The sequence below is a fragment of the Tinamus guttatus genome, unplaced genomic scaffold (genome assembly GCF_059628265.1).
Source record: "Tinamus guttatus ecotype Peru unplaced genomic scaffold, ASM5962826v1 Tinamus_guttatus_pri_ptg000193l, whole genome shotgun sequence".
Classification (NCBI taxonomy): Eukaryota; Metazoa; Chordata; class Aves; order Tinamiformes; family Tinamidae; genus Tinamus; species Tinamus guttatus.
The window spans coordinates 1450798-1477624 of record NW_028288727.1 but is presented as its reverse complement, the minus strand read 5'-3'; the positions used below and the strand labels follow the sequence as shown (position 1 = coordinate 1477624).

The 26827-nt window shown below is 37.0% G+C and overlaps 1 protein-coding gene across 2 annotated transcripts in view; it reads left to right on the top strand.

The window, feature by feature from the left end:
• The window catches only part of PCLO (piccolo presynaptic cytomatrix protein), a 318634-nt gene extending 298130 nt beyond the window's left edge, over nucleotides 1-20504 (top strand). For both annotated transcript variants that reach the window (XM_088523510.1, XM_088523509.1), the window contains 3 exons: nucleotides 14674-14808; nucleotides 15414-15559; nucleotides 19412-20504. In XM_088523510.1, the coding sequence (XP_088379636.1) occupies nucleotides 14674-14808; nucleotides 15414-15559; nucleotides 19412-19552 (422 nt within the window). In that variant the 3' untranslated portion in view covers nucleotides 19553-20504. The remainder of the gene's footprint in view (nucleotides 1-14673; nucleotides 14809-15413; nucleotides 15560-19411) is intronic.
• The last annotated feature ends 6323 nt before the right edge of the window (nucleotides 20505-26827 follow it).

The following is a 26827-nucleotide window of genomic DNA, read 5'->3' as shown; positions in this document are numbered from 1 at the left end:
AGGTCAAAAAAGAGCTGAATAAATGATTACCTTCATTGTGTTAATATTGTGATAGTTAGCAGGAAACATTATTAAAATTGTGTCAGATAGTTTGAAATTATTTAAGTTTTTTTAGAGTATGGAATTATAACTGTATTTTAAATCGTAGATTTATCATGAAGGATATAACATTTTTTTAAGACATTTCAATATGTATTTTATTACCTGATTTTTTTGAGCTCTCTTTCTTGCTGACCAAACAGGAAAGTTCAATTTTAGGTCAGTCTTTTATAGATTGATCTAGATCTGAAACCCTGTGTGAGATCAGTGGGATAATTTTCATCAGTCTGTTTCTCATCATTATCTGTGGAGGCATCTCTCTGAAGCAATTTCAGGAAAAATATCATCTCACCTGGTACTTTCAAATCTTTTCCTCTATATCCCAGGTTGTGCTGAAACAGATATATATCTTGTTTTATTTTGACCAATAGCAAGATATTGATTATTGGGGTATTTCCAATCATTTGGAAAATAAAAAAAGAAACCTCCCTGTTTTTTTCATAGAACAGGACCTTTCTTTGTTTTGAAAATAATGTACTTTAAAGTGTTTCAAATTAAAATATTAGTAAGTTCTAAATCAAAATATATTAGTAACTACTGGAAACCTTGGTTCGTAGCCTTTTCGTTAGGAAAAAAGAATAGTTTCCACAGGCAGCAAAAGAAGGCACATGAATCTGAAATGATTTTTAGTGCTGTTGATTCTTACTGTTTCGGAGCTAGTCTTTAGCAATGAATCAAAATTTATACATTTAAATAATATTTCTGCTTTGCTTTTTGTGCTTTTGTTCTCAATGATTAAGGTGGTTAATTGGTTTTTGGGGGAGCTCACGGAAGGTACTTTCAAGTCACTAAATAATGCAAAACACTAGTGAGAATTGCTGACAAGTCTTCAGATCCCTATACATTTTTCTCACTGTCATCAACCATTAAATAGTCAGAGTACATATCAAGCAGCAGAATTTATTTCTTAGATTGTCTACAGTGCCAAAATATGTTGCTAATATTGTTTCTCTACCAAGTGAGGTCAGAAAAAATGGTAAGACTGTAAGTAATTATACTTACATAGAGTATTTTCCCTCTTAGATACAGAAACAATTTACTGTGCATCAGGTTGCTCACAAATCATATTCAAGCCACAACCTGTCACACAACAGCTCTTACTCGTGCTAATGAAACTTGACTCTCACATAATATGTTGCATAAGGCTGTTCTTCAAAAGGTTTGGTTGAGTAATTCTGAGAATTTCATTTGAGGTCATAACAGTAGCCCAGGCACTAGTTAGTTAAGTCATTCTTCACCAACAATATCTAAATAGACAATGAAATTCGGGGGGGGGGGGGGGGCGAGCCAATTTCAAGCTGTTAATTGGTAGACAAATCACCTCAGGGATGATAAAAAGAGGATTTAAATATTCTTTAGATCATTCAAGATTCTTTTTATGGTGGCTGTTAGGGGCAAGGCATCTTTTTGCTGTCTGAGGTATAAATCTGCACTCCTGTTATTTACATTTTCATTTGTGCTTCTGTCATAGAGCATAGGATGATTCCTGAGCAAATTTCAAATCCAGCAGAATACATGCTCTCCTGTCCTTGTCTTTCCATGTTATGAAAATAATTTGTTTACTTTCACTTTCCAAGGACCCAGAACAGCCTGACTTTCCACTCCTGTAAGTACAGCTTCTGTTGATAAAGATAGGCTGCGAGCAAGACTTTTTGGTAGTCATGCACCTAGAAAAGAATACTACTAAATCTCAGAGATTCTCAACAAAAATCTTGAATGCTGAAACTATTAGGCGCTTAATCTCTCGAAGAAGCCTCCCTACATTGTGGCAGGAGCAAAGAATTTTATTGCTCTTTAAAGACTGTTGCCAAAAAAATAAATCTGCAGGAGTTGTAGCAGTCTTATCCCACTGTGAGTAACTCATTTGTATTCATTATTGAAAGGACTCAGTTAATTATTTTGCAAGTCCTACTGGATAAATACTGCCCAGGAGCAGAGGAAGATTTTTAGTGAGGTATCTAAATATACATACACACGCAAATGCACAGTGTCTGCTTCAGTGCCTTTGGAAGACTTAGCGCAATTTTCTAAGCCAGATAGATAGCCATACTGAAGTAAAGATATGTGTGTGCATGTTTTTGGATTCAGCTTTTCTAGAGAACTTAATTTTGAGAAAACTTCCACCAGAAAAAATTCCCAAGTGCAGGTGTTTTTGCTGTCAAATCTAGATGAAGGCCAGACAACCAAAGCTTCAAGATCCCTTACCTGGGACAAACACCCAGCTGCCTGAACAGGAGATCAAGGACATATGTTCTGAGTGGCACCTGGTGGAAGACTCCACATCTGAGATGTGAGGTTTCCAGGAATCTGCCTCATGACTTTCTCACTTGAAAACTCCTGAACTCATATGGTCTAATTGGCACCTGGACCTAACCTCTTTTTTTTAAGTTTCATTATTTCCTTTTCCTGTGATATATAATTCCATTTACTTGAAAAGGTTTCTTAATAGCTTATAAACATTGTAAATGGCATCAGATTTTTTTCTTTTTTTTTTTTGTTAGTTTGCTCTTTTCTTCATTTTAGTCTTCATCACAAAGCACGAGTGCATTTAATTAAGCACTGTACTATTTCTCCTGCTGCACATTTTTAAATTATATCATGCACATTTTTAAATTATATCATTTTATTCAAATATATCTCTATGGACTTTAGCCACCCATATCTGTTCAATAGTGCAATGAAAGACCAGGATATGTCTGTATAGTAGTTGAAAGAATTCTTCATTTCACTAATGAAGAATAACTGCATTGCTAACTGCCAGGTGACTGCTAAAATGTAAATTATGTATTTCAGTGCAAAGCATATACTTGACTTGAAAAGTCAAAAAATTACAAACTTACTTAAAAAAAATAAATAGCAATAAAAGAGTTTAACAGAGTAGTCTGAGCAGGAGATCATATTAAAATTAAAATTTCTGTGAACTAGTAACAACTTCAGGAAGACCTCCACATCACTATACTCATTTCTTCCAGTCATAAATCCTCGAAAAGCTGCAGAGCAGTGAATTCTGCATAATACTGTGGAATACTTTGCATAAGATTTCTACCCATCCTTTCCAAGTAAAATCTGGATTAATAGTTTTTACTAGTTTTTTTTTCCTAGTTTTTATGGAAAAGAACATCCCTCATTTCTCCATTGGCCAGACTATGTAAGTATCTGAGTCCCAACAGTAATTATAAATATTCATCCTAAAGCTAATATTTCATAGGTTCTCTATAACTAGCCACAGAGTATTCCAGTAGTTCTGGAAGAAAGATCGAGCTTTCTTTAGCATATCTTTTACAATGTGCTGCGCTGGATTGATCACAGATCTTACTAACATACTCAACTGGCAATGTCTGATACTCTTAATTTTAACAGTCTCATTAGCAACAATTATTTCATTAATAATTTTTATTTAATGGTGAACAAATAGTATCTCAAAAATAGATTGTTATCACTAAACCAGGTGATGCAAGTACCCAAAAGAAAAATCTATTAATATAATAGCATTACCTGTCTTCCACATGAACAGTGAGTGCAGAAGCTCTGCTCTGGTTCACCAGCCTGTGCAGTGCACACGACTGCACACAAGTGTGTCGCTCCAAGGAGGTATGAGCAAGGCTTTAGGCACATTTCCCTGAAGAGCTTAAGAACTGCAGTATAAATCAGAGGGGGGATCTGGGAATCTTGATGTGAGGAAATGAATAGGCAGTTTCTTAACAAAAATGTTCATCTTCTGTCTCAGTAAGTGACAATGGTTGTGTGCCTACTAGGTTCATAACACAAAAGAGTGTTAACATATTGCATTAGCTTGAGTTTGTGTGTGGATATATTTGTGTATACAAATGCCATCTTCCACCTCCTTCTCAAAGAAAGGTTTATAGTTACATATGCCACCATGTGTTAAGTGATTTTTTATGGGCTATAAATGACTTGAGCAAGCTGTGAAATGAAACAGCCTGTTCTACTGCACTAACAGCATAGGTTCTGTGCTGTAAATGTGCAGTAAAAAACAGTGAGTCACTGTCCAAACTAACTGGAGTGCAAATGTGCCACATGTAATTCATATACCCATAATCATCCACTGTTTATATACCTACAATATAGGGAATGTAAATTTTACAATGTAAAGCACAGCTTTACATCAGAGAGAAAACATAAAACTATTGTATTTCTTTTTAGCTTTGAAGTCAGAATTAATGTACATGAGCATTGTTTTAAGATTCATTCCTACTTCTAAAATTTATTTTAACATCCCTGAGAAAGCTAGGTCTGTATCAGGCATGTGGGTAACAGCTTTCTCTGAAGTCAATATTTTTGAAGACAGAACTGTTTGTCTAGGTATCTTGCTAGCAACCTACGTTCTTTAAAGCTTTTCACTTGATTTTATGCATCTACATTTTATATTTTTTTCATCAAATTATACCTCCAAGAGACAGAGGGAATGAAAAATCACCACATATGTAGCTATTCTGCTAAAGCAGATGGGGAAGCTCCTAGCTGTTTTTGTAACATAACATGTTTTGTGATTTGCATTTTAATGTCCTATGACTGTTTTTTGCTCTTGCCTGATCTACAGATTTGGTATAAATTACGCAAATAAGCTGTATTTTCACCTCACTTTGCTCCCCAAGTGGACAATAGGTGGCATTTCCTAGCAAAACAACTACTTTTCCAAAAGCAGTCTTTAGGTAGCTCAATATCATTTCTCTCACTTTTAGCTGTTTTTCTTAGCAATTATGTTTTTCTTATTATACTTACCAATCATTCCATGTATTTTAATTTATGTTGTAGGTTGTTTGTTTACATACCAGGTACAAAATATTTTGTTCAAAGAGTTGTTTTCAGCTCTGCAGAGAAGGACCTGGGTGTCATGGTGGCACCCATGATGGACCATGAGGCAGCAGTGTGCCCTTGTGGCCAAGAAGGCCAATGGGATCCTGGGCTGCATTAAGAAGAGCATCTCCAGCAGGCCGAGGGAGGTGATCCTGCCCCTCTACTCAGCCCTGGTGAGGCCACATCTGGAGTATTGTGTCCAGTTCTGGGCTCCACAGTACAAGAGGGATGTGGAGCTGCTGGAGAGAGTCCAGCGCAGGGCTACAAGGATGATCAGGGGCCTGGAACATCTGCCCTATGAGGAGAGGCTGAGGGAGCTGGGCCTGTTCAGCCTGGAGAAGAGAAGGCTGAGAGGGGATCTGATCAGTGTCTATAAGTACCTCAAGGGAGGGAGTGCAGAGGATGAGGCTGGCCTCTTTTCACTGGTGGCCACCGACAGAAGTAGAGGTAATGGCCACAAACTGAAGCATCAAAAGTTCCACAGGAACTTAAGGAAAAAATTCTTAACAGTGAGGGTGACAGAGCCCTGGAACAGGCTGCCCAGAGAGGTTGTGGAGTCTCCTTCTCTGGAGATCTTCAAAACCCGCTTGGATGCAGTCCTGTGCCACGTGCTCTGGGTGACCCTGCGTGTGCGGGGGGGGTTGGACTAGATGATCTCTAGAGGTCCCTTCCAACCTTAAGCATTCTATGATTTTCTCCTCAGATTCACACAGAAAAAACAGTAATATATAAACACTATTTAGTTTTACCTTCTGACAGTGTGTTACCTAATATTTTTAAATTCTATTTATAACTATCTGATGCTCTCCTGTATCTCTTGGCACATTTCCTCATTTTCTATTACGTTTTGCTACCATCCATGGGAATTCAAATGTAACTTAAGTAATTTCACTCATCTTAAAGTGCTTGTTTTATTTCAATTATACTTGCATCATGCTGTGATATAAGCTAAATGGACTTCCTGGGGTTTCCAGTGATTCAAGACAGAATGTCTAAATTCATGAAGTCAAATGGTAGAAAAATTTTTTTAAAAAATCACATCCTCATATATAGAGAGAGAAAGTATATACTTCTCTTATTATTTTGACAGAGAAAGCAAAAGCTGGATCAGGAAAGATTTTGTCATTCCACAATTGTATTGTCAAACTCTCAAACTTGCATAGCAAGCCTAAAAAGGATTTTTTAAGAAAATGTATTTATCAGAGGACAGCAAAATAGCTTACAACTTGTCATAAATTAAATGAGAACCTAAGAAAAATCTAGCAAAAATCTTCCCTGTTTTTGTATAGCTAAAACCCCATTTGTATTCTCATAATGGAATGGAGAAAGAACTTGCAGACTTATTTGTCCTACTTTTACAGAACATTTATTCCATATTACAAAAAGATTATTGTAACATTGTGTAAAATACTTTACATTTATATGTCAAATATAGATTTTTAATTGTAATTTGCTGATTTCCTATCCCCTTGGCAATACATTTTCTCCTTGGTAAAGCAGCAGTAGATTAGGCTTAAAATGCATTACACCGCTCAAGATGTACATAGCTCTGTATGTATGACATTAAACACTTCCTTTGTCTGCATGTATTTCTGGCTATCCAAAAGCTGGGAAAAAATGTGCCTTTCATCATCAGAGATTTCAGAGATGCTGTGGCAAACTGTCTTTTATGTAGCTCAGTCTGCAGCGTCTGATACATCTCCTTATGTAACATGCTAAAAATGTGAAAAGAAGCCTGTGAATGTATATTTAGGCTCAAGCACTGATCTGTGATAAGGAAGAAAGGAGCAAAGAAGCCTCAAAGGGCTTCTTAGACATAAGGCTACATAGTTCCCCCACTCAGATCAGGGCTGTACCTATCCTATGTTCAAATAAAACATTCCATTTTTAATGTAAATGGAACCTTAAAGCACTTTCTATTGACTATTTCTATTGACTATTTCTGTTGAGTGTAGAGGGATTCTAGAGACTTTGGGTGAGATATCTGATCTTTTACAAGGTAAACCATGTCATTTATAAATAATTCTAAATCAAAGCCAAATTTTTGAGAGTTCTACATGTTTGATGGAAGAGCAGAGATGACACTGGCACAATTGAGCTTAGAACATAGGGGATCCCTTCCACAAAAAAAAAAAAAAAAAAAAATCCTGTAAATAGAGGTAGCCAGAATATGGAAATTAGATCTATAGCTCTTTTGACTTCTTGCATCCCACTTCTTATCCTCCCTCTCCCTGCCTTTCATCAAATGCAGGTATTCTTTAGTCTTCTTCGTCATAAAAAACAGTCTTCTGTGACCTCAGATCCCCTAAATTTTTGAATATGCCACTTACAGCTGTTGCCATTATTTCCCCTCATTATCTTCAAGATGTCTTCTAGACACTCTGTGGTTCAGGGCTTCCAGGCAAATCTCTCATCCCTTATATTATCCTTTCAGTAACTGACTTGGGGAGTTTCTGACACTAAAGAAACTTTCTTAGATCCTTCTCTTCAAAGTTTTGCCTCATTACCCTTCACCCACTACACTTTAAAATGCTGCCTTGCAGAAATAAAGACTTTTAAAATAGCAGAGAACTAATATACATCTGTGGGTTTTTTTTTTTTTCATATTTGAGCATCTCTGAAATATCAGTGCTATTTTCCCGACATTTTAAAAATCATTTTACTTAAAACCAGAGGTTTTTTTACACAAAGCCTAAGATCAAAGCCCTTCCTTTTCCTTTCTTCTTTCCTTCTTTCCTTCTTTCCTTCTTTCCTTCTTTCCTTCTTTCCTTCTTTCCTTCCTTCCTTCCTTCCTTCCTTCCTTCCTTCCTTCCTTCCTTCCTTCCTTCCTTCCTTCCTTCCTTCCTAGCCATGCAAGAAGTAACCAATAAATGGAAAAGAGATTTGCACTTTTTTGGAGAAAACATCAGACCTCTGAATCTCAACAGGCAAAAGACTTTGTCCATTTACAAAATGTATTTTGTACAACAGTTTAGTTTTTTTTCTGAAGATTAAGGCTTGAAGACAGTTTCTTTCAAACTTGCCTGGTTTAATCCTACTTTAGCTTTACTCAAGCATTTTGGGCACACAGGCAAAGTTTTTGCACTAATGTATTCACTGCTTTGTGGGCAGTGTGAATGTCTGCTAGCTTTAGGGCTCATAATATAAAACCGGCAGCTGGAGCTTGCTCATATGCCTGAGCCTGAAGGATCACCAGCCACTCACACTGCCCACAAACCTGTGAACTGAGTGTGCTGGGAGCAAAGGAGATCTGTAGCTCTGCCTCCTCTCACATACCGTCACATGCTGGTGCACACATTAGGGCAAACGGGGAAGTATTAATGGAAAAAATTAATCATCTTCTTTGCTTGTCTCATTACATATTGCATACTCAGATCTCCAGGGCAAGGAGATGTAAGGGTTCTCCCCATATAAAGGAGGGCATATTAGTGCAGCGCATCCCAGGATCCCACAAAGAAGCCAGTTGTTAGAAGCTAAATGGGGGCTATTTATCTCCTTCTGAAGGAGCATGACAGGACCCCTAGGTACATCACATATGGAAGGGAAGAAAGAGTAAAAAACATCCAAGCTCTTCATGAATGCGTATAAACAGATGATGAAAGATTTTGAACACATACCAGGGACCCTCTCTGGTTTTAATCCCTCTTCAGAGAAGGGACGGTTTGTTCAGTAACCTAGTGTCCCATGCTCAGATACTTCTCTATCCAGTTGCAGGAGATTCAGGAACCTGCATGTCTCAGTCACATCCAAGGCTCTGCTGAGCGTATTTACTGAGACAGTCCTATGTCAACAAACCCAATGACATCTATTTAAGGTACTGTGAGGCAGGAGGAAGTAGTGATTAAGGCTATATTAGATGTCTGATTGTTCTTAGCAGGGAGTGCAAAGATGAAACCAGCCTACAGAGAAAATTGTGGCATTTTCCAGGGAGAAAGAAATATGTGGGAGAAAGGTGACAAAAGACAAAAACTAGAAGGGAATGGGAAGATCTCAAAAGGACAGAAAAGGTCTGAGGCTTTGCATGTTTCAGATATTCTTTATAAAGCTCATCCACCATTATTTTTACAGCAGCATTCCAGCAGCTCATGTCGTAGCAAGAGGAGGAAAGACATTATCAACAAACAACCATTGCTGCAAATAACTATTGTGATGTTAAAAGAAATAATGATAATAATTTAAAAAAAAAAAAAAGAGAGAGGAGGAGAAAGCTTTACCTAAACAAATACTAAATGAGGAGAGTTGTTGTCTGATATGTTGGATTCTTGGCATATTTGTTAGTGAGCACCATTCTCATTTAACTTCAGCTGGAGTTGCTAATCCCAAAATAAAATGTAAATAATAAATGGCTAGTGTTTGCAGTAATAGTAAATTATTTATTGCAATAAGATGATGGTGTCTGGTTCTGCTGAAGCACAGTTTTCTGGTATAAACAGGGGAGGATGCTCTGGTTCTCGAAACCGTGTTAAAGGAATTGAGCTGAAACATCCCTCTTACTGCAATAGCACTCTGGTAAACAGAAGATCACATCTGTACGATTATGGTAGAAGGAAACATAATCATGGCACAGGTTCTCATCAGCGGGTATCCACATGCTCTCACTGGATTGGGGATCACACATTGTAGGCCTGTTTATGCCTACAAGATTATAGTAAACCCAATTCCAGTTAATAAATCCAAACAATTATTTTTAAGAACATTAAATATAATCCTCATCTCAGGAAATGGCACAGACATTAAGTGTTTAATATCAGACAAAGCTACGAGAGGGACAGAAATCTGTGGAGAGAAACATCTGAGAAATATCTGAGTTCTACTTAGTGATCTCCTATATTTTAAATCTGTAAAATTTCTTTCTTCCAATCAAGTTTGCAATAACCCACCTTGGATTCCTTAATTGTTATGCCATGCTTCTACAAAATAAATGTTGCAAACACATCCCAATATGGCTGAACTCAAGATATTGTTAATTTAATGAAATAGCTATTTAAACAGCATTTTAATTCCTCAGTTCTGGAAGATAAGACGTCTCAATATACAATATTAGAGACAACTATAGCTGCATCCTGTCCAGGTCACTAGATAACCATGAGACAAACTTTGGTACAATAAAGCAAAGAAATGCCAGTGTTCCCCCAGTGAACAATGCCCAGTTCCCAGAGGTTCATTAATTTAATCTCTTAGGGTATCAAAACAGATAAAGACCTAAGGAAAAGAAATTAGCTCTAACAAAAGACTTCTTTATTTCAGATCATATGGTTATGATGACAGTCTGCTAATCAGTACTCATCTCTTCATCTTTCTTACACTGAAAGATTATGTAAATTATGAGGTTTGTTACTTTTTCAGAATTATAAGAGATTCAGAAACCGCAGTACTTCACATCATACTTAGAAATGCTTTTAAGATAAATTGTAAGACAGAATTCATTCACTCCAGTTTTCTAGAGGGGAACAAAGATCCAAGGAGCATAAGTGCCCGTTTCCAGAATCCACTGGAAATATAAAGCTCTGTGAAGATTTCTTATTTGCAAACATTCTCCATAAGAAAATATATACAGAGATGTATGATGTAGTCTCACAGTTAGCATTCTTCTGGTGGGGTTGCACTGCCAAATAATTTATCTCCTTGGTTCATTTGACTGGATTCTTTGATTTCCATACTGAATGATGTTAGATTTGACTTCGGGTTTCTTTTAGTACAAACCAGCTTGTTCATTCTGAGATTAAACATACGTTTCAGAGACATTCTGTTCATCACTAAAAATTATGGAGGAAGCGATGACAAGTGTGGCTCCCCGTACTCTGTACAGACTGCCAGCACCAGCTTGGCACGTCTTGCACTGCCAAGATGCTCCAATAGTCTTAGGCACCATTCCCCAGGGCAGCATTGTCCTGTCCACAAGTGATCTCCTTCAGGTTGCATTTGTTTTCTCAGGAACTTTGCATAAAAACAAACAAAAAAGAAAGTTAGCTCTTCTATTCCTGAGCCAGCAGAGAACAAGATGAATGTTCAGAGACCACATTGCCAGTGGCAAAAGTGCAAAAGTGGTGTGGATGTGTCCAGTCTGCTCTAGAGGGGTCTCATTCAAAGCAGCAGAGCAAAATGTCCTGGACTCACTATTTAAATGTGTCACTGGATTGGCCTTGATAACATGGACCAAGAGTAGACAACTGTATGCTATTGTCTGGGATGATTTTGGTTGGCTGCACACATTGGATCAAAAAGAATTGTAAGCATGCTTTGTAGCCATCAATGCTTGGAAACTGAAACTTCATTTACTATGTCAAAATAACTTTAAGTAACAATGGTCAAAAACCGTGCAGATGAACCTCACGTCATTTACTGCAGCAGTCATTCACATTAATCTTTGGCAGTATGGAGCATGATACTTCTAAAAGAATAACAGTTCATGTTGCTTTCACCATAGCAAGTTGAACTCCCTTAATGTTTCAAAATACCTTGCAGCAATTTAGTTAATTAACCACTATCTTTTAATTGCTGATGGATTTTTAAAAAATGTGGTCCCCTAAACTGAAATGTACTTTCATGTAAAAACACCAAAATATTTAATCATAAGTACAAATTTTGAAGAACATGTTAGTTACTATTAGCATGTTCTTAAGGTGAACTCAACACTGCAGTGCATGCTTGTGGCCTTCTTACAACACATGAGTAAATTTGCATTTGATATCTGTGTGAAATGTGAAATATCAGATAAATCAGCTTAAATGTTTCTTCTCACTTGCAATATTTACTCCACCCTCTGTTTGTGCAAAACAATTGTATCTCCTCCTGGTCTTTGTTTGCTAGACTAAATTAGCAGGTATTAAGCAGGTACTAAGATATTCTTAGTATCTTCCTATGTGGTTCTTTGCTGCTGTGATAATCACAGTAGCTTTGTTTGCACCTGTTCCATCTTGAATTCATCTTTCTTGAGGTAAATAGTAATATTTGAATTACAAATGGTTTTCTGGTGTTTTAGAAAGGCATATTACATATGCAAAGACTCTTTCACTGTATTCACTTTTTCTCTGAATTGCACTGTAGCATTTGCTGATCATCATCCTACGGGTACTAGAATACCTGCAATCCTTTCTGGTCCCCATCACTTAAGACTGGTGTTCTCTAAACTGTGCACTGTATTTTATCCTCTCCCTACAGATGCAGTCTTTGGGATCTTCCAATCCCATGACACCCGAGCAACTTCATTTCTGCCATATCATCATCAAAGTTGTATTCATCTCATCCAGCTGTGAATTGCATGAACAGCCCAGCTGTTCTATGCTGATACCTCCCCTCATCAGTTTTTCTCTTTTTAAGCATATTTGAATTTAAAGAATTCACTCCATTAACTAATATAGATTTTAACTATTATTATAGCTTGTAAAAGCAAATATAAGAGTGATGAAGGTACATGAAAAAGAAGGAAAAAAGACAGGGGATTGGAAGGATGAAAAATGGCTTATGATTCTTTAGAATTTTGCTGTCTTTATATAGTGTTCTTTGTTTCAAAGAAATTTTTCATAAGGGTGGTGCTAAGGCTTTTTCATCGCATGCTGTGGGAGAGGTGAAAATTAGCATGGAAGCACAAGAGAGCTATCATGGTTCATGTGCTCTCAGCTGGAGATCGCTGTTTCCCCCAGGAGGCTTAAATAGTGCAGCAGGATTGTTTGTTGTAAAGGTTCTCTGGGGGTACTGAATGCTCTGTGGAAAATTTCCAGGCACCGAGAAGTGGTGCTGGAGTTTTCAAACATATTCTAATTACTATAAACATTTCTCCTTGCTCTAGCCTGCAGAATCACAGGTAGCATCCTATGTGCCAGTTTTCTTTTTAGATTGGAAATGCATCAAGCATAAACCAGACATATTTTTCAGAAAAGACTGTGTTTAAATAAGGATTTCCTGAAACTAGCATTAGATTTGTGCTACAACTGCATGTTCTGTTTTTCTTCATAACTAATCACTGGAGTGGGTGCAGACAACAATATTGATCAAAAAGCTAGATATATGCCCCACCTTTTAGGCATGTGGTGCCTTCATCAGTATCTTTGGTAGTTTATACACAGAGTAGAAATGGCCTTACAATATTTTCCTGTATCCATTTATATTAATTCTGCATCTGCTGTTTAACCAAGCTATACCTGCTGGGCACTCAGCTTCAGTGCTTCCCTGAACAGGGACATTTTAACAATATGTTTAAAGGCTGGTGATTCACCCGAGGAAAGAGATTAATAAATAACAAGGACTCTGCTGGCCAGTCCTCTTTGGTCCTATTAATGAAAACTTTATGCTGCCATCATGATATGTGACCCGGCATATTCAGACCTATAGGAGGAGTTTCCTTATGATTAAATACAATGGCAGAATCACCAGCCTCCTAACAGGCCCTGTCCAACTATGGAAATGCTGAGTGAAATGTTGACCCTGCATAATCTCAAATGTAAATTTGCTATTGACAGTAAATGAGGCAGATTTCAACCTGTGAGAAGGGTTGTGGTGCCATATTGTAGCTGTAACTATTTGTAATCATATTTTGCTTCATTATCCAAAGAAAAATATTTTAAGTAGGAAAAACAATAGACTGTATGACTGCTCATAGACATCTGCAAAACAACAGCTGGCTTCTTTAGGGGGGAGTTATTCAAATCTGGGTAGGCATTTGTGGTACATGGAAGTAATCTCTAAATGGCACTTGGTAACTTCCTACTCTTTCAGAGGGGAGATCTGCAGCTGTATCATAATTGTTTAGTTTCTGCAGAGTTGTGATGCTCTTTATGAAATGTTGGCATCAGCATCCAGAATTTCCCGGTAATGCATTCAAGCACCAGATTCCTGGCACTAGGTACCAAAGACTCTTAAGGGATTTACTTTTTTTTTTTTTTTTTTTTAAAAAAAAAGAAAACTAATGTCCTAAATAAATAATATTTTGCCCTATCAAGATAATAGATAAGGAAGTGCAGCCCCTGTTCTGAAGTGATGCTAATATAATGAACTGGAAGTGACTAATAGTCTTGTGGGAGCACATCAAGTGGAAAGGAGAGGCAGCTTTGCCTACACTTCGTTCTGTGGCCTCTCCTCATCTCCAGAGTGAATTAAGGAGAAATCCCTATATTGTGGGAATGATGGGACTGAATTTCTGTGCCCATAAGGAAAGAACTAACCTGTGCTTTTAAAGGTCACAGTTAGCACTTTCCTTTAAATTGTGTGAATGATATTGTTCCATATAAATAAGAAGATGAAATGCTAACTCCATTGTCTTTCAGAACAATCACATCCATTGAAACCTCCTTTTTTACACCCTGTTGAATGTTCTCCCTTTATTTTTATGTGAACTTCTTGTAGTAGTCTTACTTGTAGTAACCTTACTTGTAGTAAAGGTTTCTGAGGAGATGAATTGTAGTGGCCATTGTAATGATTTTGGTAATGACAATGTATCACTGTAATGACAGTAACTGCAATGACTTTGTAGTGACTTGTAATGACTCCTACGTAAATTTGTATTGTGGTGAGCAAAGGCCCTCTGAAGCAAATGCTATCTAAAACATATGACATAGTTACAGGCATGTGTACAGCATATATTCGCCCAGTTTGTTCACCCAAGCAATACATTATTCTTATATCTCTGGTTAAAATCATAAGCTATACAGGAACACACAGAGACAAATGAAGAAATGAGGACCTTTCCTCCTTTACAATTTAGACAGATAAAGTCAGATTCTTTTTACATTGATGAGGTTTTTTTTTCTGCTTTTATAGGTAAAACACAGGTTATGGGTGAAATCAAGATTGCATTAAAGAAGGAAATGAAAACAGATGGAGAACAACTGATAGTAGAAATCCTTCAGTGCAGAAATATCACATACAAATTTAAATCTCCAGACCATCTCCCAGGTATGACACAGAAACCAGCCTTAAGTGTGATGTATCTGAAGATGTTTTAAAATGACATTAAAATGGAAAATAAATTATTTCTTAAGTAAGTAGAATGACATATGCTGTGTAGTTCCTTTTGGAGTGTTTTTGTTTGTTTGTTTTTCTCCTATTAACAACTCTAGTGAAAGTAAAAACATTTTCTAGAAGTAAATTTCCAGTCAACAGTTAATCCCTTTTTAATCAACTTTCTGATTGTTTAAAATTTCTTAACTTCAATAAAAATAATGAAATTATGATAAATGGTGAATTATATATGGTGAAAATATGTATTTTGGTGAAACAACAATTTAAAAAAAAATGTTAGTAATAGAATTCTCATAGATACATAAAAATACATAGATACATCAAAATATATATATTTTTATGTTGTAAGCACAAAGTAACACTTCCACTTTTAGCGAGGTCATTCGATTTTTACACAGTGTGTAGAGAACAGAACTGGCTGTATCATGTTCCATAGTCTGTTTCTCATCTACTGAAATCATTATCACCAATGATTATTTAAAAGAGTCTGTATTTTTGAATTTCTGAAATTCTGATTTTTTTGAACTGTTCTTCCCCAGACCTGTATGTAAAGCTGTACGTTGTCAATATCTCCACCCAAAAGCGAGTAATTAAGAAGAAAACCAGAGTTTGCAGACATGATCGAGAGCCTTCATTCAATGAAACATTTAGATTTAGTTTGAGTCCTGCTGGGCATTCTCTTCAGGTAATTCTGCATCTTATTAAAAACCAGTTTTGTATGTGTTCCATGTTGTGCTGTTTCCAGTTGAGATCAATCTTTTACCTCTGGTTCTAGGCTGAAAAAAAGAAAATTTCAAACAAAATAACATAAATGGAAGTTTATGGCTGGAATAGACTTGAAAAGATTGTTTAATACATCACTCCACAATGAGGAAGGATAGATAGGCCAGCCCTGCAACTTTTATGTTTAATATCCTCTTAAAATTCTCTACAGAAAAAAAGTTCTACATGCATTCCAAAAATACTTGCCTGTATATTTAGCAAGTTTAATGATTAACTTGATTATTCCACATTTTAAGTCATCTAACTTATCCTTAACTATTTCTCAAAACACAGAGACAATTGGCCACCATTCTCATTATTAAAAAAAAAAAGAAAAAAGAAAATACCAAATTGTTATTGCTTCTCATTCTCTCTTCTCTCTTATTTTTATAGATGAAGTAAACTGAATGACCTGTTCTCTAAATGATAATAGTTCTGTCATTCTCTCCAGCTCCTCAACTTCTTATAAAATTGTGATGCCTAGAACTAGGCACAATAGTCATAATCTCAGGCATTGCACAACCACAGATGATGCCAAGTCAAATATTCTCTGTGTGCATCAATAAAGGAGAGTATAATATTCCCAGTCTTGGGTGCACTGAATGATGTGAGAACTGATTTAGGAAGTGCCCCTCTCAGGTTTTAGTTGTTCAGATAAATTTGATCATTTGATCAGATATGCTTCTGTCGAGGGGTAAGAGTGACCTCACTTGCCCTCATGTATTTATACTAAGGCTAAGCCAGTTATTCAGGCTCTCTCTACATGCAGGAAATAATAGAGAAGACAATTCCTGAGTTACCTGCATGCTAATCCAAAAATAAAAATCTTTTTAAATGTATGATTAAATCTGGATTACTGATTTAAACAAGTCAGCTAGGTTTTGATGGCTAAAGTTAGTTTAGATTATAAACATGAGGCCAAAAATATATAGATATTGTTTTCCCTGCATGCAAATATCCTAGCAGCCATAGCAGCCCTAATTAAATAGACTGAATTAAAATGTATTCAAGATGTTATAGATGTTATATTATATTGGAAAATCTTGTGTGGTCAATGAAGTCCTGTCAAAATTCAAGAGCTAAAATTTCTGTGAAAACACTGCTTCCAGGAAAAAGTCTTCAAACTTTTGAAGAGGGGCTTAGCAGGCCAATAAGAAGGAGCCCACAGAGCCCTGACTTTTCAAGAGTAAGTTGTTAAAGAGTCATGATAATCAGGGAGATGGTCGCAGGAATAGCTGGCCTGACACAGATTTTCTCTCAAATGTTGTGAGGTACCCTGGTGCAGCAGGCTGCAGAGAAGAGGAGATGCCTTTGCTTTTCAGCATCCTTTCTATAAGCTGCATGCAAATTCATCTTCTCTGTCTCTTTGAATATAAGACATAGAAAGTCTTAAGCACAACAAGCAATCAGAAAAATTAAAACAAACAAAAGATTTCACTTCATAAAACTTGGAGCTTGAGCTGCAAAATTTATTTGTCATACGGTTCTATGAGATGTTTTCATGGAAAAAATTACACAAGTGATTGCACAGATTCATGGGCAAAGTACCTCACAGGCTATTAAATGCCATTTGTGAATCAGGAAGTCAATAGTACTTGTAAAAGTATTACTGTCCTGTTCTTATCCTCTGCCATATACACTGTGCCTTAGCATCCGAAAAAGAATGCTGACCTGGACATATCTTTGGTCTGACTCAGTACTCCTGTTTTTATGTGCTTTTCCTATCAGCCTGTGAGATCCTTCTGCAGAGCTATAGGATGTAGCATGTAGACCATAAAGCTGGCTGATTTGGGGAGTGATGAGCTCTTGGGTACGTCACCAAAAGAGATCTGGGGGAGAGGATAAGGAAGTCAAAAGAGAATGTGCAGAACAAAGAGTTAGCTGGGGGCTACGAAAGAAAACTTGATCAGAGATGAGAAGAGCTCAAACTAAGCAGGGTTAGTGGGGCTAACTGCAAAAAGAGAGTGGGAAATAGTGGATGCATAGTAACCATACCAAGTATATTGTAAAGAAAAATGAAAAACAGCTAGAAGCAGCTATTAGGGCTGGGCTCTGTGCTCTAAAAATCAACATGGGTGTACACCACAACAGTTGCAAATATTGGCTGTGGAAATGGGGCCATGGATTATTGTGGGGTGAGGGAAAGCTATGACCGCTTGGTCTTGGCTGTTGTGAACATATACATTTAAAATATCAAGATTAAAAATAGACTAAGTGATGCAGGATAATAATAGTGGATTTAAAGCCTGGAGCAGGGAAGACGCAAGACTGAGGTCCAGAAAGGTGAGAGAAGATGGAAAAATAGTGCTGCAGCTGAGGGGAGTAGAAAGAAGGATCAAGGACAGAACTGAACAGAAAATTTCTGTTAGAAAATTTTTCTGTCCCTAAAAATGTTGATCTGATATAATCAAAACATTCTACATAACACATTTTGACAGACTTCAGACAGGCATTTGGCTTGGTACCTACCAGCTTGCTTGGTAGCCTCCCTAATTCTCCCTGGTTCCTTGGCAACCCATCTGGAATGCCTCTGAAAAGAAGTGGGCTCCTGGCTCCTTCACCTTCCTTACTCTGTAGCTGCTTCCTGGCTGGCTGGCTCACTGCAATTGGAAATACATAATTTCCTATGTAAGAGAGAGAGAATATTTTTCACAGATGTTGGCTTACCAACTTCTGTGCTGACTCAAGACACTGAATCATGCAACCTAGAAAGCCACCATAGGTTGCTTATCTCTCCCAAGGAGAAGTTTTCTGATGGATGAAGTGAAATGTGCTTCCCTAGATGCTGAGTTCCCAGGGCTGCTTCATCAGGTTTTCCCAACTTGAACTGTTTGACTGACAAGCATGTAGATTCCGAAGTTTGAAGATATGTACCTGGTTTACCAATTGATATTAAGACTGGCCATAGAGAAGCCATCCAGGAAACTGATTGCACTTTTTTGTTTGTTATACTTCATTGTACTAGAAAACTTTCTTTTTGGCTCTGTGCTTAACATCAGAATGGAAAATGTTCAGAAATGTTAAAATTTGTGTTTACTAGGAATTCTAGTTCTTCTGGTTCTGCTATGTGCCTATTACAGTTCCCTTTAGCACCTCAGCTGAGTCCTATCATTCTTCCTTGTTAGCTTGAATCTATGAAAGCAACAAGGAATTGCCCCATTTTCTCCCCTGCTAGTTCACACAGAAGGTGATTGCCTCCTACTGTAATCAGTTACCTCCCTTGCTCATTGCCTGAGGTCTGCTCAGTGACTCAGTGAATTTTACAAATCTGCTGTTAATTTTATTGGTGAAGTGGTATTTCTCTTCCACCTCATTTTTTTTTAAACTTGAATATTTTTTTGGAAAAAAAAAAAGTTTCTGTAAGAAATAATTGACTTGTGAGACACAAAAGTCTATTGTGAGTTGTAAACTGTATGCAAGGCACCCTCAACCCCCGCGCACATAAAAGGTACATATTCTTCATAAAGCTTTACTCCGTGTTATACTTAATCTTGTGTTTGTCTTTGGCAACCAGTGGGTGAACAAATTGCTCAATGAAGTCCAAGATTGTCATATTCTAGTTCCTGCATCCCATGATAATAAAATAAAAGAGAGAGGAGATCTAATTTTCATGACTTCTTTTCTCCTGGCAAGATGACCCTGTTTTAAAAGCTATAGCCAGTTTTTCTTGCACCAAAGCAGAGCTCAACACTTCTGAATCTTACTTGTCTGACAGCAAATTCAGGATGTTAATAAGCACAGTTGTAATTTATTGTTGTTGTTGTTATTTTCCCAGATTCTGCTTGTCTCCAACGGAGGGAAGTTTGTGAAAAAGACACTGATTGGGGAAGCGTATATCTGGCTTGACAAAACGGATCTAAGGAAAAGAATAGTAAACTGGCACAAATTGTTGGTCAGCTCCACACAGACACACTGAGTGGAGCGGTCTGCTTAGGGCACAAAACCTGCAGAGTCTGCTATAAACAGCATCACTCCAAGACTCTAGTTTGATATCATTGTGTTTAGCTAGTCTTTCAGAAAACGAAGTAGAAAAGAGCAGTCTCTGAGCTACACAGCACATGTAAAAGAGGGCTAGTGCACTTGTTTTGCTGAAAAAGACAGCAAAGTGAAAGAAAACCTGGGCCCCGAACTTAAAGTGAGTCTGTTGGAAATGAAGACTGATATGTGGGCTCCGTGTTGTTGGACTCTGCCAAGAGAGTAACTGGGGAAGAAATGATGAAGGCTGGAAGGCAGGTATTAATGCAGAGTTTGGCTGCGACTGGAAGTAGAATGATGGAAAGAGCAGTCTGGTTTCTTGTGCAAGCAGAAGGAGATCACTTTATGCAAAAACACCTAGGGTGACTGACCTTCCACATCTCACTTATCAAAAGTGTAAAATGTGTTCCTCTGCAATTTAGGGTCTCTGATGGTTCACTGCAGTGAGATTACGCCACTTGAAACAAACTGCAGTCTGTTTGCACAAGTGGTCATGTTATTTTATATTATTTTTTTCTTCTTTTTCCTTTAAAAATGATATGCTATGGAGAACGAGATTAGAAATGTTTCATTTGTTTCTGTGTGTTAACAATGGATATAAATCACTGTCCTAGAATGTAACAAAACTATATTAAAGGTCTATAATTTGGGGTGCGATTTTAGTGAGAAAGGACAGAATGTAAATTGCACTAAATAAGGAAGAAAAAAATGGTGTTTTGTCAATGATGCTGTAATTCAACCTATCCTTTGAATCAGCAGTTTAAAGAAAGCTTAGAATCAGAAGTGATTTAAGCACTGGGACTATTTCAGCTAGTCCTTTTGCTTTCCAGTGATCCTGAAACTGTGTAAAGACAATCAACTTGAGAATATATGCTAGGTATTTCAGAGTAGTAGAGCCACTGTGCCACTGCTCCGCACAGGGCTGCGCGTCTCCATCAGTAGCACTTGACGTCTACGTGGAAGGGGCAAGATGATGATCACTGGGGTAGGTTGTTGCATTAGAGAGTGTTAAGAAAATCCTCTTACTGTCTCAGGTGAATGTCTGAGTATGATCCTCTCAACAACGTGGCTTCTCAGCTACTAGAGAAGTAACTCGGGAAGCAACTTGCAACACTTAAGCCTGGGTCAGCATTTCCACAATGAAAGTCCCAAAAAGTCTGTTTATAACTAAGCAGTTAGCTTGCTTTGATCAGGAACTAATGTGTGGGGCGTTTTGGGGTAAGTGTTGCATTTTAATTCTTACTGCTTTAGAAGAAAGAAGAGCTTTCTTTTTTCTTTTTTCAATTCTTAAAAGGGTATACATTTGTTTAAAAGAAAAAAAAAACAAGAATCAACATGGTACTAATGCCCTTGTTACTCAGAGATCACTTGATACTTCACAGCTTCAGTTAAAAAAGTGTTTTCCCTGGAAATTTTACCTCAAGACCTTTGCATATTTAAAGAAGAAATAACTAAACTTATTCAATTATTTATTTTTTCTTCCTCAATAAGGACCTTCACAAATTGTTTATTATACTGATCTTCTTATGTTTTCTGAATTTGTTCATATGCGGCACACTTCCACATGATGTGCAAGACCAACTGAAAATATTCTTTTGGAATGAATACTTTATTGAACAAACAGACAAATAAAACAAATGCAGAAGCTGGGCCAACTGCGGAAAAGCTATGCCATTTAAACTGGTGGCACTTTTTCATTCATTTTCATTTGTTTTTACAAGGTTAAAATAACAGGATAGAAAAGGAATATGAGGGGAAAAAAGTCACAGAAAACTTCAATGTTACACCACAGAAACTCACATTAAGTTGTTGATAACCTGATGGTATCCTGCTTAACTTATGAGCAACCTTACCAAAACCCTATTAGCTATTTTAAAACCACAACATCACTGGCAGTGGGAGTAGGATGTGTGCTTTAGTGTTGAATATTATGCTTTCAGCAGTATATGTGACCCCTACCTCTCATATATTTCAGAAACAGTCCTCTGGAGTTATTGTAGACATCCTACATGTTTTGATGTTGTGTATGTTCATATGAGGGCACAAATATTTCACGGAAAAAATCCCCAACCAAAACAACAAAAAAGCCCAGTGTGACTCTATCTGGCATATGTGTTGCTCTTCTGGTATGTTATTTTACACTCTTTATGGCTCCAGTGTGTTCTTTTATTTTTTTTTTAAGAAAAAAGAGAGCCCAGTTTCAATTACCGTGTGAAGTACAAGCCATGAGGTGTGCAATTTTGTGCAAACTGCTGGTAATTTTGCTCTCACTAGGATTTATTAGTCAGGCAGCAGGCCATGCTGGTGGTTGCTATGGAGATTTTCAGCGGGAGCGAGCGCTGCGGGCCGCCTCACCGGGCAGCCGGCTATCATCGCTCCTCACCGAGACTGCAGACAGGCATGCTTTGCTCTCACACAAGTACACGTGTGGCCAACGTTTCTATGAAATGCTTGTGTTGTTTTGGGTAGCTGAGGGCCTGGTCAGCGGCTGGGTTCATCCAAGCATCGTTGGGTCTGTGGCCAGTACGCAACGTGCTTCTGTACACTGCTGACAAAGCAGTTTTGGAAGCCCACCATGAAATGCACAGCAGAGGTTGTCAGGAACGAGGAACCGCCTCGGCCAGCTGCGGCGAGGAGAGGACTCCTCCAGCGTCACCATCATCTGGTGCAAGGGACAGTGCTGGGCCCACTCACGCTCTCTCTTCTGATGCAGCCTCTTCTGATGCTCCCAAAGTGTGCCAAGTTCCCTTATTTTCCAACCAAATTTCTAGGTTGTACTGGAATCACACTATGCAACACAGGTTCATGGTTGAATGCATTTCTTTTCTTTTTTTATTTTGTCAGTTTAATGAATGAAGTTTTTTAAAAAATATTCAAACAAGGACTATTAGTATTTTTTACTTTATTTGTATATATCCTAGTATATTTTTTCTTTTTTTTCATTATTATTTTTGGTTTCTTTTATCTGGCCAAAAGTGCTTAGATGTGGCAACTGCTTTTATTATTCTGGATGATCATTAATGAGTTCATACATTTCTACAATTGCTTTTCAGATGTATATTGCAAGGAGGCCATATCAGAGGCATTTTCACTTTTTTTATTCATAAACCTGCTGAGTCGACAGAGATTGGAACTGCTTCTTTGTTCAAGGCCTTGTATAGTGGAAACAAGCTGAAAAAATGAGCAAAAGCACAGTGTGTGTGTTTACAAATGACAGGGATTTCTAATGTTATCATTATTATTGTTATTATTATTATGTATAAGATGAGCAGCAAAAAGTCACTTTTTTTTCCAGGTTAAAATTAGACATGAGAGTTTCTATGATGAATGCTGAGCTATTTCTTTATCATTACACTTTAAAGGGATAGTATCCAGAGGCAATGAGTACTGCTTCTTTATTATTACCCACATTTTAACATTACATGGATCTTACATGGAGAAACGAAAAACAAAAAACCCAGTCCAAACCAGCTCAAGTCAATAACAACTGTTATGTTGACTTAAACTGGCTTTAAATCAAGACTTAGAAAGTACTTGAGTTGCTTTTGTGGATGCTGGCTGTTTGCATGGTTAGGCTGTGGGATTTGGTAGCTGGTAACCAGCTGATATTGATTCTTACTTTGAGGATGACGATGAAGAAAAAGAAGACATCTATTATATTGTAAGCTAGTGTGTGCCCAATAGAGATTATTTAATTAGGATTTAGTTTCATGGAGATATCATAAAGATGTTAATAGTATTTTTTTAACTTATTATTTGAATCATAACTGACACTATTTTTAAGTACTTTATTTTCATTGCTACAATGCTGAATGTCCCAGATTTCATTATTTGAGTATATATCTAGATATGTACATACCTATGTGAATAACAGAGGAAAATTTGCATTTGTGTGAGTGTTGCTTAAAAAGGTAATGAAACAGAGCGGAAATGTAATATAGGTATTCATCTACGTTATATATACGCCCTGATCTTACATGCCCTGTGGATTTTTGGTACACCAGACATGTAGGATCAGTCACTCTTTATGAATACATATTGCCTTTAGAAGGAAAATAGAAGGAATAAGCAAATCCGGATACTCTCTCTTTAAATCACAAGAAACATTTTGATGCTTTCTGTATGTTATGTTTTATTATTGAAAAAAACAAGTAAATACACTGATGAACTCAAAAGTTATAATATATATAGATATCCATAACTCAAAGTAGGTGATTCGAGAGAAATACATTTTCTTAATTTGTTACCCTGTAAATAAGTATACATTTTTGTATAACAAACTGAGTTTAAATTATTGATTCCATCTGGCATCCAAGCATGTGAATGTGTCTTATTTGATTGTATCTTATAGGTGTTCAGTGACGTGCTCAGGTGCTCAACAACGGCTGACTAGCGTGTGTGCTGTCATGCTACAGACAACGTGTGCAGCATACCCAGTGTTTTTAAAAATTCAAAAACACCAAAACCACAAAAACACAAAAAAAAACTTAGTCCTTGGAGAAATGTAATGTTTCCACAGTGAATGTTGCATGCATAGATGGTTGTTTGTTAATATTCATTTTGATTTGGATTTCTTTTCATTTTCATTTTGCTTCCAGATTCTCTCAGAAATAAAAGGAAAAGAAAAAAAAACAGACTTGTTCAAAAGCTTGTAAAAACAGAAACAAAAGCAGTATGAGAATTGTATAAAAATGCTTGTAAATCTGTCTCAGTTTTCACTTTATGTATAAATCCATGTCATGGTTTTGTGATTGTATACAGGATGTATCTTGAGAACTTATGCAAATTGTGCTGTATAAAGGCTGTTATCACAGTCTGACAAATAAATATTTAAAATATCTGTTTGATTTCTTTCCCGTAATTAACATCTAAGTTTCTGGCTACTTTCCTCCGGTAGGGAGTGCTCAGAAGCAATGTCTTTTAGCCATCAATATAAATAAGAAATTGGTTTCTTTTAGCAGTCATTTTAATCTTACTGAATTGTGCTTGGCTTGTACACATCAGGAAAGTACATCATCATCAAAAGTCTTCTATTTCTGAGCCAAGTCCAGATCTATATTATACCTGTGTACTTTTCCTCTTTCTTACAAATAATGAAAAATTCATTGCTCCCTAAGTAAGATAAACTGCTTTTGGAATCTGTATCTGGCATGCATAGCCTGAAATATTTTCTCAAAAAAAAAAGGAAAGAAAAAGATAAAAGGAAAACAAAAAGGGAAAAGCATCCCGTTGCTCCTTACGGCTTTGTGCATTGTCATGCTTGCAACAGCAGTCAGGAACCCAACCTCATTCTTTCTAGATCTAGTTCTAATTACAAAGACAGATTTGGGGGTACCTTGGGTACCTTGCTCCAAGGAAATGTCCATAGCTGAGACTTAACCATACATCCAATACTGTTCCACAGAACGCACCCTCTGGAAATGTTCAGAATGTGTTTCTGAAGTGCCCAGACCCTCACAGGACGCAAAGTTGAAATGAATCAGCTGCTGCAGAAGCTGTAGGCTTATCTGAATCTAGCTCTAAAAAACTATAGCTTAGAGAAGGAAAATCCTTTCACTCACACACATACAAAATGGTTCTTTTTTTTAATGCACACACAGAATAGTTAAATAGTCTTATTTTTAAGTAAGTAATAATGTTTAACAAAAGTGTATTCTTACTAAAATCATTCAGCAAAGTATGCATAAAATATTTTCTCAGAATACTATTGCAGAATCTAAGCTAGAAGTTATGTACAGTATACTACTTAAAACTGAGAAGTGAACTAGGCAGTTCACAGAATATTTAAAACTATAAGTTGAAAGTAAACCTTGTATTGAAAAAATAACTGAAAATATATATTCAGAGATTCTATTTGCCATTCTGATTATTTGGACAAATCCTTCTATTTTCACAGAAATGACATTTTTGCTGAGTTAATGGAGCCACAGCGTGATGATATGTGCTCTTTCAGTTCTGAAATTCTCCCAACTGAGAGGCAGTGCTGCCTCCCTGCAGAAACATCCAACACTGCAGCCTGTTTCATTTATATTGATTTCTTACCTTCAGCACTGCTGGAATAACTATTTTCTCTGGTCTTTTTCTTTTCAATCAAAGTAACTCTAACTTATTCCTGTCTCTCCCAGTGATGTGACTCATCAGGGACACCTGCTTCTCTCCTTTTTTTTTTTTTTTTTTTTTTTGTTATAAAGCAAATTTATTTGTTCAGCACATTTTGGGCTTATTTGAACATTTGGTTTTATTTTGCTTATATCAAGCATTCCTGGGCATAAGAACTTGATCACTTATACTGTTAAATAGCTAAAATTGTCCTTGGGACATTTTCAGCCCATACCAACTACTAGTCCTGAAGCATTCCCAAGGAATTAATGTAGGTCCAGTTGAGACCATTCTGAAGTAACAGAGTGAACACAGACCATTCTATACTAGATAGCCTGCACACTACAGTATGGTCAGGGATAATTTTAATTTACTTATAGAGGTATAGCCCTTGTGATCTGATCATGTAGCTCCACATCAACCTTTGGGGATGCTCAAAAGCTCTAACTGGACTAAGCGCCTGCAAGTAATTTTCTTTCAACCTGGAACTGCAAGCAGGCGACTGAATCAGACTTCCTCAATCAAGTTATTGCTTTATTTTAGCAGAAGGAAAGAAGCAGAACAAGAGAAGCTCGGGTGTCCTGAGACACCATCCTGACATGAATCCCTAGGACTCCCTGTAGTCTCTGGGAGGGGTTTCTTCCCTAGGACAGCTAAGCGCTTGAGATCTAGCAGCAGTTACTTCTCCCAAACTATGCCAAATCGCAAAATAGTGGGCAATCTGCCAAAATTATGCAAATTTTTGAAATCTCCCTCCTTAGAGAGGTTAACCTCTCAGAAACCTTAAGGACTCAGAAAAATTAAGGACTTTAGCAAGAACATTATATTAACATATCTTCTCATATCTGCTTGTGGACATGAACTAGAGACTTCTCTGTCTGCTTTTCCCTATCTGCTTTTCCTAGGTGAATATCCTGGCAAACTTTATGTAGAATGAGAATCATATCACCTTTCACAACCCCACTTCACAAAGATGCCACAGATTTCAGTCTGCCCCAAGGACAGTTAAATATATTTATAAATTCAAGCTATATCAGTAAATATAACAACAGCATATACCACTTTTTAAAGTGAGAAAAAAAATGGGAGCATTTTACTGATTTATCTGTATCAGTAG